Raw genomic sequence first — 13694 nt, 5'->3', positions numbered from 1 at the left:
ATTCAGGTCCACGGCGGCGATGTTAGGCGAGCGTATTGGGGCCGGCGAATGCAGGTAAGTAGAAAAGTCCTCATGTGTCCATTTATACACCTGCTTAGCAGCATAGTCTCTCCTGTCTCTTAGCATTTTGCGAGATTTAAACTGCCAAAGCTCTTGTTTGTTTAACCTGAACAAATAAAATTTAGAATTTTTTATCTATTACCAGCGTTTGGACTGAATGCGCTATTCCTACCTTGTATAATATATATTTATATTTAAATGAGTGAAGAACAAAACTATTTCAATTAAGTTGTGTTAACATTGTTTTAAAGTGATATAGTATATGACAAGGTGTTTGACTCAAAGGCCTCTAGTTATCAACGTGTCTACTTACCTGCCATTGCCGACCCCAATATACCCGCCTAAGCTCGCCTACCATCGCCGCCACGGACCTGAAAAATCTCGCCAAAGTTATCAATAAATCTGTCAAAAAGCCGCGTACCAAGTACGGGGCGATGAGCAGCGGACTGTGATAGTTATCACTCATCCGATCTTGCTGCTCTTCGGCTTTTTTACAGCTTTATTGACAAGCTGTCACTAAGCACCCACACTAACTATACTGTTCTACCCCCTATACCGGCGCCCCCGGAGCTCCCCGCAACTAAATAAAGTTATTAACCCCTAAACCGCCGCTCCTAGACCCCGCCGCAACTCTTATAAATGTATTAACCCCTAAACTGCTGCTCCCGGAGCCCACCGCCACTCTAATAAACTGATTAACCCCTAAACCGCCGCTCCCGGACCCCGCCGCCACCTTCATAATACCTATTAACCCCTATCATGCCCCCCCGATACCGCCGCCACCTATAATAAATTTATTAACCCCTAAACCGCCGCTCCTAGACCCCGCCGCAACTCTTATAAATGTATTAACCCCTAAACTGCTGCTCCCGGAGCCCACCGCCACTCTAATAAACTGATTAATCCCTAAACCACCGCTCCCGGACCCCGCCGCCACCTTCATAATACCTATTAACCCCTATCATGCCCCCCATACCGCCGCCACCTATAATAAATTTATTAACCCCTATCCTGCCGATTCCGTACCCCGCTGCAACTAAATAAATTGTTTAACCCCTAAACCGCCGCTCCCGTACCCCGCCGCCACCTATATTAAACGTATTAGCCCCTAATCTGCCCCCCCTACACCGTCGCCACCTATAATAAATTTATTAACCCCTAGCCTGCCCCCCCCTACACTGCCGCAACTATAATAAAATTATTAAAGTCTAACCCTAACACCCCCCTAACTTAAATATTAATTAAATACATCTAAATATTATAACTCTTATTAACTAAATTAATCCTATTTAAAACTAAATACTTACCTTTAAAGTAAACCCTAATATAGCTACAATATAAATAATAATTATATTGTAGCTATCTTAGGATTTATTTTTATTTTACAGGCAAATTTCAATTTATTTTAACTAGGTACAATAGCTATTAAATAGTTAATAACTATTTAATAGCTACCTAGTTAAAATAAAGAGAAATTTACCTGTAAAATAAAAACTAACCTAAGTTACAATTAGACCTAACACTACACTATACTTAAATAAATTATTCCTATTTAAAACTAAATACTTACCTGTAAAATAAACCCTAAGATAGCTACAATGTAATTAATAATTACATTGTAGCTATTTTAGGATTTATATTTATTTTACAGGTAACTTTGTATTTATTTTAGCTAGTTAGAATAGCTATTAAATAGTTAACTATTTAATAACTACCTAGCTAAAAGAAATTCAAAATTACCTGTAAAATAAATCCTAACCTAAGTTACAATTAAACCTAACACTACACTATCATTAAATTAATTAAATAAATTACCTACAAATAACTACAATTAAATACAATTAAATAAACTAACTAAAGTACAAAAAATAAAAAAAAACAGAATTTATGCTTACCTCATAAATCCACGGATTCATCTTTTACTTGTGGGATATTCTCATTCCCTACAGGAAGTGGCAAAGAGAGCACACAGCAGAGCTGTCCATATAGCTCCCCCTCTAGCTCCACCCCCCAGTTATTCGACCAAAGGTTAGGAAGAAAAAGGAGAAACCATAGGGTGCAGTGGTGACTGTAGTTTAAACAATTTTTTTTTTACCTGACTTAAATGCCAGGACGGGCCATGGACTGGATACAACGCAAGAGAAAGTAATTTATCAGGTAAGCATAAATTCTGTTTTCTCTTGCAAGGTGTATCCAGTCCACGGATTCATCCTTTACTTGTGGGATACCAATACCAAAGCTTTAGGACACGGATGAAGGGAGGGAACAAGACAGGTACCTTAAACGGAAGGCACCACTGCTTGCAAACCTTTCTCCCAAAAATAGCCTCCGAAGAAGCAAAAGTATTGAATTTGTAAAATTTGGCAAAAGTATGCAGTGAAGACCAAGTCGCTGCCTTACAAATCTGTTCAACAGACGCCTCATTTTTGAAAGCCCATATGGAAGCCACTGCTCTGGTAGAATGAGCAGTAATTCTTTCAGGAGATTGCTGGCCAGCAGTCTCATAGGCCAAACGGATGATGCTTTTCAGCCAAAAGGAAAGAGAGGTAGCAGTCGCTTTCTGACCTCTCCTCTTACCAGAATAGATAACAAACAAGGAAGATGTTTGTCTGAAATCCTTAGTTGCTTGTAAATAGAACTTTAAAGCACGAACTACATCAAGATTGTGTAAAAGACGTTCCTTTTTCGAAGATGGATTAGGACACGGAGAAGGAACAACTATTTCCTGGTTAATATTCCTGTTAGAAACAACTTTAGGAAGAAAACCAGGCTTGGTACGCAAAACTACCTTATCTGCGTGGAACACCAGGTAAGGTGAATCACACTGTAAGCCAGATAATTCTGAAACTCTTCGAGCAGAAGAGAAAGCTACCATAAACAAAACTTTACAAGATAATAACTTAATGTCTATGGAATGTAAAGGTTCAAACAGAACCCCTTGAAGAACTGAAAGAACTAGATTCAAACTCCATGGCGGAGCCACAGGTTTATAGATAGGCTTGATTCTCACTAAAGCCTGAGCAAACGCTTGAACGTCTGGTACTTCTGCCAGACGCTTGTGTAACAGGATAGACAAAGCAGATATTTGTCCTTTTAAGGAACTAGCTGACAATCCTTTCTCCAATCCTTCTTGGAGAAAGGACAATATCCTGGGTATCATAATCTTACTCCATGAGTAACCCTTGGATTCACACCAACAAAGATATTTCCGCCATATCTTATGGTAGATTTTCCTGGTAACAGGCTTTCTAGCCTCAATCAGAGTATCTATAACTGACTCAGAGAACCCACGCTTGATAGAATTAAGCGTTCAATCTCCAAGCAGTCAGACGTAGAGAAACTAAATTTGGATGCTTGAACAGACCCTGTATTAGAAGATCCTGCCTCATTGGCAGTGTCCATGGTGGGACAGATGACATGTCCACTAGGTCTGCATACCAAGTCCTGCGTGGCCACGCAGGCGCTATCAGAATCACTGAAGCCTTCTCCTGCTTGATTCTGGCGACCAGACGCGGGAGGAGAGGAAACGGTGGAAAAACATAAGCCAGATTGAAGGACCAAGGCGCTGATAGAGCATCTATCAATACCGCCTTGGGGTCCCGGGACCTGGACCCATAGAGATGAAGTTTGGCGTTCTGACGGGACGCCATCAGATCCAATTCTGGAGTGCCCCATAGCTGAGTCAGCTGAGCAAATACCTCCGGGTGGAGTTCCCACTCCCAAGGGTGGAAAGTCTGACGACTTAGAAAATACGCCTCCCAGTTGTCTACTCCTGGGATGGGAATTGCTGAGAGATGGCAGGAGTGGTCCTCCGCCCACTTGATTATTTTGGTTACTTCCGTCATCGCTAGGGAATTCTTTGTTCCCCCCTGATGATTGACGTAAGCTACAGTCGTGATGTTGTCCGACTGAAATCTGATGAATTTGGCCACAGCTAGTTGAGGCCATGCCTGAAGAGCGTTGAATATCACCCTCAGTTCCAGAATGTTTATCGGGAGAAGCGTTTCTTCCTGAGACCATAAGCCCTGAGCTTTCAGGGAGTCCCAGACCGCACCCCAGACTAACAGACTGGCGTCGGTCGTTACAATGACCCACTCTGGCCTGCGGAAACATATTCCTGAGACAGGTGGTCCTGAGACAACCACCAGAGAAGAGAATCTCTGGTCTCCTGGTCCAACTGAATTTGAGGAGACAAATCTGCATAATCCCCATTCCACTGTTTGAGCATGCATAGCTGCAGTGGTCTAAGGTGTGTCCAAGCAAAAGGGACTATGTCCATTGCCGCTACCATTAATCCAATTGTCTCCATGCACTGAGCCACAGATGGCCGGGGAATGGAATGAAGAACTCGGCAAGTAGTTAAGAGTTTTAATTTTCTGACCTCCATCAGAAATATTTTCATTTCTACCGAGTCTATTAGAGTCCCTAGGAAGGGAACCCTTATGAGAGGGGAAAGAGAACTCTTTTTGATGTTCACCTTCCACCCGTGAGACGGCGCCTGAATTAAAATGTTGTCTAGGTAAGGCGCCACTGCTATGCCCCGCGGTCTTAGCCCCGCCAGAAGGGACCCTAGCACCTTTGTGAAAATTCTGGGAGCAGTGGCTAAGCCGAAAGGAAGAGCCACAAACTGGTAATGCTTGTCCAGAAAGGCGAACCTGAGAAACTGGTGATGATCTTTGTGGATAGGAATGTGTAGGTATGCATCCTTTAGATCCACGGTAGTCATATATTGACCTTCCTGGATCATTGGTAAGATTGTCCGAATGGTCTCCATTTTGAATGATGGGACTCTGAGGAATCTGTTTAGAATTTTTAGATCCAGGATGGGTCTGAAAGTTCCCTCTTTTTTGGGAACCACAAACAGGTTTGAGTAAAAACCCAGCCCTTGTTCCACGATTGGAACTGGTTGGATCACTCGCCGGCAAAGAGAATGACTGGGGGGTGGAGCTAGAGGGGGAGCTATATGGACAGCTCTGCTGTGTGCTCTCTTTGCCACTTCCTGTAGGGAATGAGAATATCCCACAAGTAAAGGATGAATCCGTGGACTGGATACACCTTGCAAGAGAAACTAAGTTACAAAAAATAAAAAAATAAGTTACAAACATTTAAAAAATATTAAAACAATTTTAAGATACTTACACCTAATCTAAGCCCCCTAATAAAATAACAAAGCCCCCCAAAATAAAAAAAAATGCCCTACCCTATTCTACATTAAAAATTAACAGCTCTATTACCTTACGAGCCCTTAAAAGGGCCTTTTGCGGGGCATGCCCCAAAGAATTCAGCTCTTTTGCCTGTAAAAAAGAAATACAACCCCCCCAACATTAAAACCCACCACCCACATACCCCTAATCTAACCCAAACCCCCCTTAAATCAGCCTAACACTACCCCCCTGAAGATCATCCTACCTTTAGCCGTCTTCAGCCAGCGGACCACTGATGGAACAGAAGAAGACATCCGGAGCGGCAGAAGTCATCATCCAAGGGGCGCTGAAGAAGTCTTCCATCCGATTGAAGTCATAATCCAAGGGGCGCTGAAGAAGTCTTCCATCCGATTGAAGTCAACATCCAGGCGGCGTCTTCAATCTTCATCCATCCGGAGCGGAGCCATCTTCAGACGAGCCGACGCAGAGCCATCTTCTTCCACCGACGACTGAACGACGAATGACGGTTCCTTTAAGTGACATCATCCAAGATGGCGTCCCTCGAATTCCGATTGGCTGATAGGATGAAGATTGAAGACGCCGCCTGGATGTTGACTTCAATCGGATGGAAGACTTCTTCAGCGCCCCTTGGATGATGACTTCAATCGGATGGAAGACTTCTTCAGCGCCCCTTGGATGATGACTTCTGCCGCTCCGGATGTCTTCTTCTGTTCCATCGGTGGTCGGCTGGCTGAAGACGGCTAAAGGTAGGATGATCTTCAGGGGGGTAGTGTTAGGTTTATTTAAGGGGGGTTTGAGTTAGATTAGGGGTATGTGGGTGGTGGGTTTTAATTTTGGGGGGGTTGTATTTCTTTTTTACAGGCAAAAGAGCTAAATTCTTTGGGGCATGCCCCGCAAAAGGCCCTTTTTAGGGCTGGTAAGGTAATAGAGCTGTTAACTTTTTAATGTAGAATAGGGTAGGGCATTTTTTTTTATTTTGGGGGGCTTTGTTATTTTATTAGGGGGCTTAGATTAGGTGTAAGTAGCTTAAAATTGTTGTAATATTTTTTAAATGATTGTAACTTTTTTTTTTTTTTTGGAACTTATTTTTTTTATTTTTTGTACTTTAGTTAGTTTATTTAATTGTATTTAATTGTAGTTATTTGTAGGTAATTTATTTAATTAATTTAATGATAGTGTAGTGTTAGGTTTAATTGTAACTTAGGTTAGGATTTATTTTACAGGTAATTTTGTATTTCTTTTAGCTAGGTAGTTATTAAATAGTTACTAACTATTTAATAACTATTCTAACTAGCTAAAATAAATACAAAGTTACCTATAAAATAAATATAAATCCTAAAATAGCTACAATGTAATTATTAATTACATTGTAGCTATCTTAGGGTTTATTTTACAGGTAAGTATTTAGTTTTAAATAGGAATAATTTATTTAAGTATAGTGTAGTGTTAGGTGTAATTGTAACTTAGGTTAGTTTTTATTTTACAGGTAAATTTCTCTTTATTTTAACTAGGTAGCTATTAAATAGTTATTAACTATTTAATAGCTATTGTACCAAGTTAAAATAAATTGAAATTTGCCTGTAAAATAAAAATAAATCCTAAGATAGCTACAATATAATTATTATTTATATTGTAGCTATATTAGGGTTTATTTTAAAGGTAAGTATTTAGTTTTAAATAGGATTAATTTAGTTAATAAGAGTTATAATATTTAGATGTATTTAATTAATATTTAAGTTAGGGGGGTGTTAGGGTTAGACTTAGGTTTAGGGGTTAATAATTTTATTATAGTTGCGGCGGTGTAGGGGGGGCAGGATAGGGGTTAATAAATTTATTATAGGTGGCGACGGTGTAGGGGGGGCAGATTAGTGGTTAATACGTTTAATATAGGTGGCAGCGGGGTCCGGGAGCGGCGGTTTAGGGGTTAAACAATTTATTTAGTTGCAGCGGGGTACGGGATCGGCAGGATAGGGGTTAATAAATTTATTATATTTTGCGGCGGTATAGTGGGGGGCAGGAGAGGGGTTAATAGGTATTATGTAGGTGACGGCGGGGTCCGGGAACGGCGGTTTAGGGGTTAATCAGTTTATTAGAGTGGCGGTGGGCTCCGGGAGCGGCGGTTTAGGGGTTAATACATGTATAAGAGTTGCGGTGGGGTCTAGGAGCGGCGGTTTAGGGGTTAATAACTTTATTTAGTTGCAGGGGGCTCCGGGGGCGCCGGTATAGGGGGTAGAACAGTATAGTTAGTGTGGGTGCTTAGTGACAGCTTGTCAATAAAACTGTAAAAAAAGCAGAAGAGCAGCGAGATCGGATGAGTGATAACTATCACAGTCCGCTTCTCATCGCCCCGTACTTGGTGCGCGGCTTTTTGACAGATTTATTGATAACTTTGGCGAGATTTTTCAGGTCCGTGGCGGCGATGGTAGGCGAGCTTAGGCGGGCGTATTGGGGCCGGCGATGGCAGGTGAGTAGACACGTTGATAACTAGAGGCCAAAGTGTTTATATGTCTGTGTGTATGTACACATACATACACATATATGCTTACTCACATACAAATATACACACATATTTATATACTTTATATACATCTTTGAGCCCTTACACTTTACTTCAGGTCTCCAGTCATGCTAATTATTTCAGCACTGTTATGTATTGCATAAGTCACAACTGGTAATTTGAGCGATGTTTAGCTGGTATTCCTATTGTACCATGGACTTGTAATATCAGATTGTGCAGTAATCTTAGCCCAAGCCAACACGATTGATACGCACCACGTGATATCAATAGCGCTACACTTGTAATCTAGGCCTCAATGTGTTCTTTAAAATTGAAGAAATTGAAAAAAATACAGGAAAAATAATCAGAATCACACATTATGAGAATGTACAAATTATAAAACAATAATAATGATGTCAAATATACAACATACCTCCCAACATTTCCTTGGTCTTCTGTAATGATGTTGGTGTTTAGTAAAAATAATTATAAAAACATACAATAATAAGTAACACAATCTGAAATTGTATTCAGTATTTCAGTTAGAAAAATATCCTCTTTCCCTCAATAGTATATAACATTTTATAAACAGTTATGCCCTTTGTGTATGGAAGTTAAAATGATGGCGTGGTTATGTTTTTTTCCTGGCACAATGTTAGTACAAGTGACCCAACCTCTGTAATAAAGTTTATTGCCCCATCTGTAATGAGACACAGTGTATGTCACGGTCACACACTGTGTAGAGTCTGGCATATAAACGTGCTGTCTTCTATTATTTGTAGCACAAGAGCAAGACCTGCAGACATGAGGAACTAACAGGAGACATACCTGCTCATCACATAGCTTCTATCATGGACAACAAGGAAGAAAAGAAAGACAGACGACCTGGATATTTTGCAAGGTAAGTGATTCACTTACAGATTTATAAATTATGCAACAATATCTTAGTACCTGATTTAATCATGTTCTTAAGCTTTTATCTTCTGAGAACTGATCAATATATGCAATTGAAAAATGACAGTGCTTTTGCTGTTATTATTGATATTAATAATTTATTTACTAGTGAATATATCACACACACACATATATATATATACATATATATATAAATCTCAAAATCCATTCATAAAAATATTAAACTCCACCACTGAATAATATATTAAATTATATTATTAAAATTTTGGAGCTTGGATGCTTTTTATAGTATTATTGGTAACTGATAAGTTTCTTATTTTTTTAATAAGTGTGCAGTAAGGGTGCTGCATGTGCTCAGTAAGGGTGCAGTGCGTGTAGTGAGTATGCCATGTGTGCAGTGACAGTAGTTTGCTTGTAGTAACAACTAGGGGTTTGTGCGTGCAGTGATAGTACAGTATTTGGAGTGACAACAAGTCACTGTCCTTAGTCAGACCCTAGTCTCCTGGTCCCAGGTGCTCTCCGGGTAGTGTGGGGAGGTCTGCTTGGCATCAGCAATGAGGCAATTACTGATTTTTTTCAGCAAACAAGTACCTACTTGAGAATGAAAACTAGTGGTTTTTGTTGTAGGGACATAATACATTGGAAGATGCAGTTTTTGCATTAGTTAGCCTAAATAGCAATGGGATTAAATACATAGGCAGCGTCCCACTTTTGAACTGTATGCATTGCAGATCTCAGGCAGCACACTGATGGTGATCCACCTAGGAGGTGCAGTCTCATCACCCCCACCAAACACTGGCTATTGTCTTTCTCATAAGCTGCAAAACTTGCACATCCCGAGTGAGACTGCACCTATGTGTTTAACCCGTTTGTGAGTTATCTAGGCTCACTACTGCAAAAAGTACACGCTGTAATCAATTAGAGCATGTCGTTTTAAGCATTGGTTTAAAGTGAATGTTTAATGAGAAAGTGCCCGCTTTTTAAAAATATTCATAAAAACAGTGGCACTTTCATTCATTAAACTTTACATTTAAGTGTATGTTTTTTTTAAAATACTTACCTTTTTCCTTATGACAGCAGACCGGCGATCTTCCTCCCGCAGCGCCTGCTGTACTTAGCACAGCAATGCCGAATCCGTCTTCCTTCAATTATTGCGTGGCCTCACCAGCTGGACGCCTTAGGGTGCACGCAATGATTGAAGGAAGCCGGATTCGTCATTGCTGTGCTAAGTACAGCAGGCGCTGCGGGAGGAAGAACGCCGGTCTGCTGTCATAAGGAAAAAGGTAAGTATTTTTAAGAAACACTTAAATGTAAAGTTTAATGAAGTAAACGGCCCCTGTTTTTAAGAGTATTTTTAGAAACTGGGCACTTTCTCATTAAACTTTCCATTCACTTTAACATTGAAAAGTATAATTTTTAAAAAGTAATAGTTCCAAAATCTCTCAACCAATTAACCTCAAATTTAGTGCGTGTAAGTCCACCATCACCACCTGGTTTTATTTGATAATTTACTAGAAAGTAGTACAATATAATAATCAGTTGATACATATTATTCAAGAATACATTATTTAACAATGAGGCAAATCAAATTTTTATCTCTTTGTTAAATCTTTATGTGATATTGCCATTTACGTGAATATCCTCTTCACATAGTATTTTCAAAACTGTTGTGATACTATATATTCCATTCAAGGGTAGCATCCTAGCATATGGTAGGTGTATTTGTCTTTTAAAGATTAGCACATGCTGTTGGTGGCTGCACAGATATGCCTCATGATATTGGCTCACTCGGTGCATAGAGCTAGTTCCGAGTAGTGCATTGCTGCTTCTTCAACAAAGAATACTAACAGACTAAAGCAAATTAGATAAAAGAAACAAATTGGAAAGTTGTTTAAAATGGACACAGAACTGATAGTGGGGAGGGAATAGATAGGAGGGTGAAGGGGAGTTGTAAGATTGTGTTTAATGTTTTTTTTTATCATATTGTACTAGCATCACACAAAGCTGTGAGTTTACCCATATTGACTGCCACAGCAATAAACTAACCACTTTGTGATAGAAATAGAAAACTACTTTAAATTCCTTGACTGCCATAAAAACACACAAAATAAAACCTTCTATCTTGATGCAGCACAGCCTGGCTGCTTTGTATGAAGGGACACAATGCTTGGTACTATGCTGGAGCTGTACAGACAAATATTATCACTCATTGCACTCTCTCCACACAGTTTTCTACTCTCACACTAGTGCTGACTGGCATATCTACAATGCAGCCAATCAGCACCTGCGTGCCTCTGCAACCTGCTAATTAAATGTTAAAAAGGCTAAAGCAGCAGGTTTTTAACATACTTTGCATTGCAAAGTGTCTTACATACTAATGACTTTCTGGCCCCTTTAACAAAAATCTAATCTGAAGGAGATCCTCATCAGATCTTTAGCTGTAGCTGGGTTAAAATAGTGTTCAAAAATAATAATTGTCTACAAAAATCACGCAGATCAATTGTGTTTCAGAGTAAAAAAATAATTGTCATTCTTTTATATTTCACATACCCAACAGACATAATTATATAGGCACTATTACCACACAAAAAAGTAAAACTAAGTAGAAAGCATATGAGAGAGAAAGGGGTCAATTTATTAAGCTCGTATGGAGCTTGATGTCCCGTGTTTCCGGCGAGCCTGGCAGCGGTCTAAAGACCGCTGCTCCATAACCTGTCCACCTGCTCTGAGGCGGCGGACAGAAATCAACCCGATCGAATACGATCGGGTTGATTGACACCCCCTGCTAGCGGCCGATTGGCTGCGAATCTTCAGGGGGCGGTATTGCACCAGCAGTTCACAAGAAGGTTGCATTCAATTTCTTTTATACTTCTGCAGGAATAATGTGGGGGGAAATTCTGCTGTCATCCAGGGCTACTGACTACTCATACCCACCTTAAACAAAATTTCTCAAAGGAGATCGGCAACCAGATTAAAGCAATAACTGCAGCTTTGGGAATTGTTATGCTTCCCCTGGGACCAGTCCGTGCCTGACCCTATAGCCAGATGTGTGCCCAAAGGCCACCTCCCCTTGTGGACTGCTCTTTCACTCCCAAATTTTAACTAGGGATGGGAAGTCCGATTCATCTTGATGAATCGGTTCATTTAGGACAGTTCATTTAATTCATCATTTCACTTGCTGGGAAAGTGTTGAGTGGGGCAGAGCCGTAGATTCTCTTATTACAAACGCTCCGCCGATATGGTTCCTGAGTCACTGTCTGACTGTCCTCACACACAACTTAGAGTTAGATCTATTTCTTTCTCATAACTTAAGGGTAACCACTTTTTTGTCAGATTTGTGAATCTTAGGCAAATACTCTTTTCTATGAACTGTTTTTTAATTTGCCTTATATTTGCAAATCTAACAAAAGGCTGGTTATCCATGATCATACACAGGGACGTGATACCCGCTTTATTTACCAAATAGGTATTATAATACATTCACATTAACATATTAACTATTATCTCAGAGCTCCACAGCAATATTTGGGGTTAATTTAGGGACATTTTAGGGTTAACAGGGGTCCTTAGGAGTAATTTATGGTGAGGAGTATTTATGGTAGGGGACAGGAAGGGTTAATTTAAGGTGCATTTAGTGACCTAATCTTTGAATCAGTGTACTGTTAAAGGGATACTGAACCCAATTTTTCATGATTCAGATAGAGCATGCAATTTTAAGCAACTTTCTAATTTACTCCTTTTATCAATTTTCCTTCGTTCTCTTGGTATTTTTATGTGAAAAAGCAGGAATGTAAGCTTATTAGTCGGCCCATTTATGGTTCAGCACCCTGGGTAGCGCTTGCTGATTGGTGGCTTCATTTAGCCACAAATCAGCAAGGCTACCCAGGTGCAGAACCAAAGATGGGCCCGGCTTGTAAGCTTACATTCCTGCTTTTTCACATAAAGATACAAAGAGAATGAAGAAAAATTGATAACAGTAAATTACAAAGTTGCTTAAAATTGCATGCTCTATCTGAATCATGAAAGAAAAAATTTGGCTTCAGTATCCATTTAACTGAGTGATTCATTGCAAAGGATTACCAGAGCTGTTGCTGACTCAAGAAGTGAACTTTTTCAAAATAATCAGTTCAGTCTGGTGAACTGATTCATACAGTTCATTGAAAAGAACCAGTTCAAAAAAACATTTTTTTTCACGAACTGGACATCACTAGTTTTAACAGAGCAAACATCTAGGAGCTGCAGACCAGATAGAAGAGGATGCTAAGATTGTTGACAAGTAACACTGAAATTATGCAACACCGGGACGAGGGAGGGAGGAGGAATATACTTCACTCTGGCTTTCCTCCGGAGTCTCCCCTCACCAGCCTCCAGTCCCCGTACAAAAAAAGAGCCCCAGAGATATTAACCCTGCTCGCCAAGGGGGTGACGCCATGGAAGATGTAGCAAGCCCCTCATCTCACAGAGCATTAGTTTGCGCCTCCATGCAATCAGGCCGCCCACCAGTCTTGACTGTAAGCTTTTGAGAATGATGTTTATAGCCGCAGTGTGAACTTTTTAAATATTTAAAGGGATAGTCTTCTATAATTTTTGTTTTTAGTAAAACAGATAGATAATCCCTTTAATGCCTATTCCACAGTTTTGCATAACCAACATTGTCTGCAGCTAGATAACAGAGCTACCCTCACAGAACTTAAATTCTACTGTCACATGATCTTTGCATCAAAGGTACTCTACTGAGCATGGGCAGTAAACTGACTGCACCTATTTTATGGTGTCTCCTAGCAACACTACAAAGGAAAAGCTGCTCCTTTGCTTTCCTGTAGAAACCATGTCACCATTGTGGGGCAGTAAAAAGAAGCAATGGACCCTAAATAAAGTTGAAAAAAAAAGAAGTAAAAGGTAAAATTATTTTAAAATTATGAAAAATAAATATTGTAATGAACCCACTAGTGCGTTTTAATTGTATTACAATAATTAAACAGACTGTTTTATATCCCTTTAAATTACTTCCTGACATCACAGCAGTCATGTGAATTATTGAGAATTTGTATATTTTA

The 13694-nt window shown here is 39.8% G+C and overlaps 1 protein-coding gene across 1 annotated transcript in view; it reads left to right on the top strand.

Annotated features, from left to right (window-relative positions):
• Positions 1 to 13694, top strand: part of NCOA7 (nuclear receptor coactivator 7) — a 431441-nt gene that overhangs the window by 47926 nt on the left and 369821 nt on the right. Inside the window, exon 2 of the mRNA XM_053710717.1 lies at positions 8505 to 8623. Coding sequence (XP_053566692.1) covers positions 8574 to 8623 — 50 coding nt within the window. The 5' untranslated portion in view covers positions 8505 to 8573. The remainder of the gene's footprint in view (positions 1 to 8504; positions 8624 to 13694) is intronic.

Source organism: Bombina bombina, chromosome 4, assembly GCF_027579735.1.
Source record: "Bombina bombina isolate aBomBom1 chromosome 4, aBomBom1.pri, whole genome shotgun sequence".
Lineage (NCBI taxonomy): Eukaryota > Metazoa > Chordata > Amphibia > Anura > Bombinatoridae > Bombina > Bombina bombina.
This window is presented reverse-complemented; position numbering and strand designations above follow the sequence as displayed.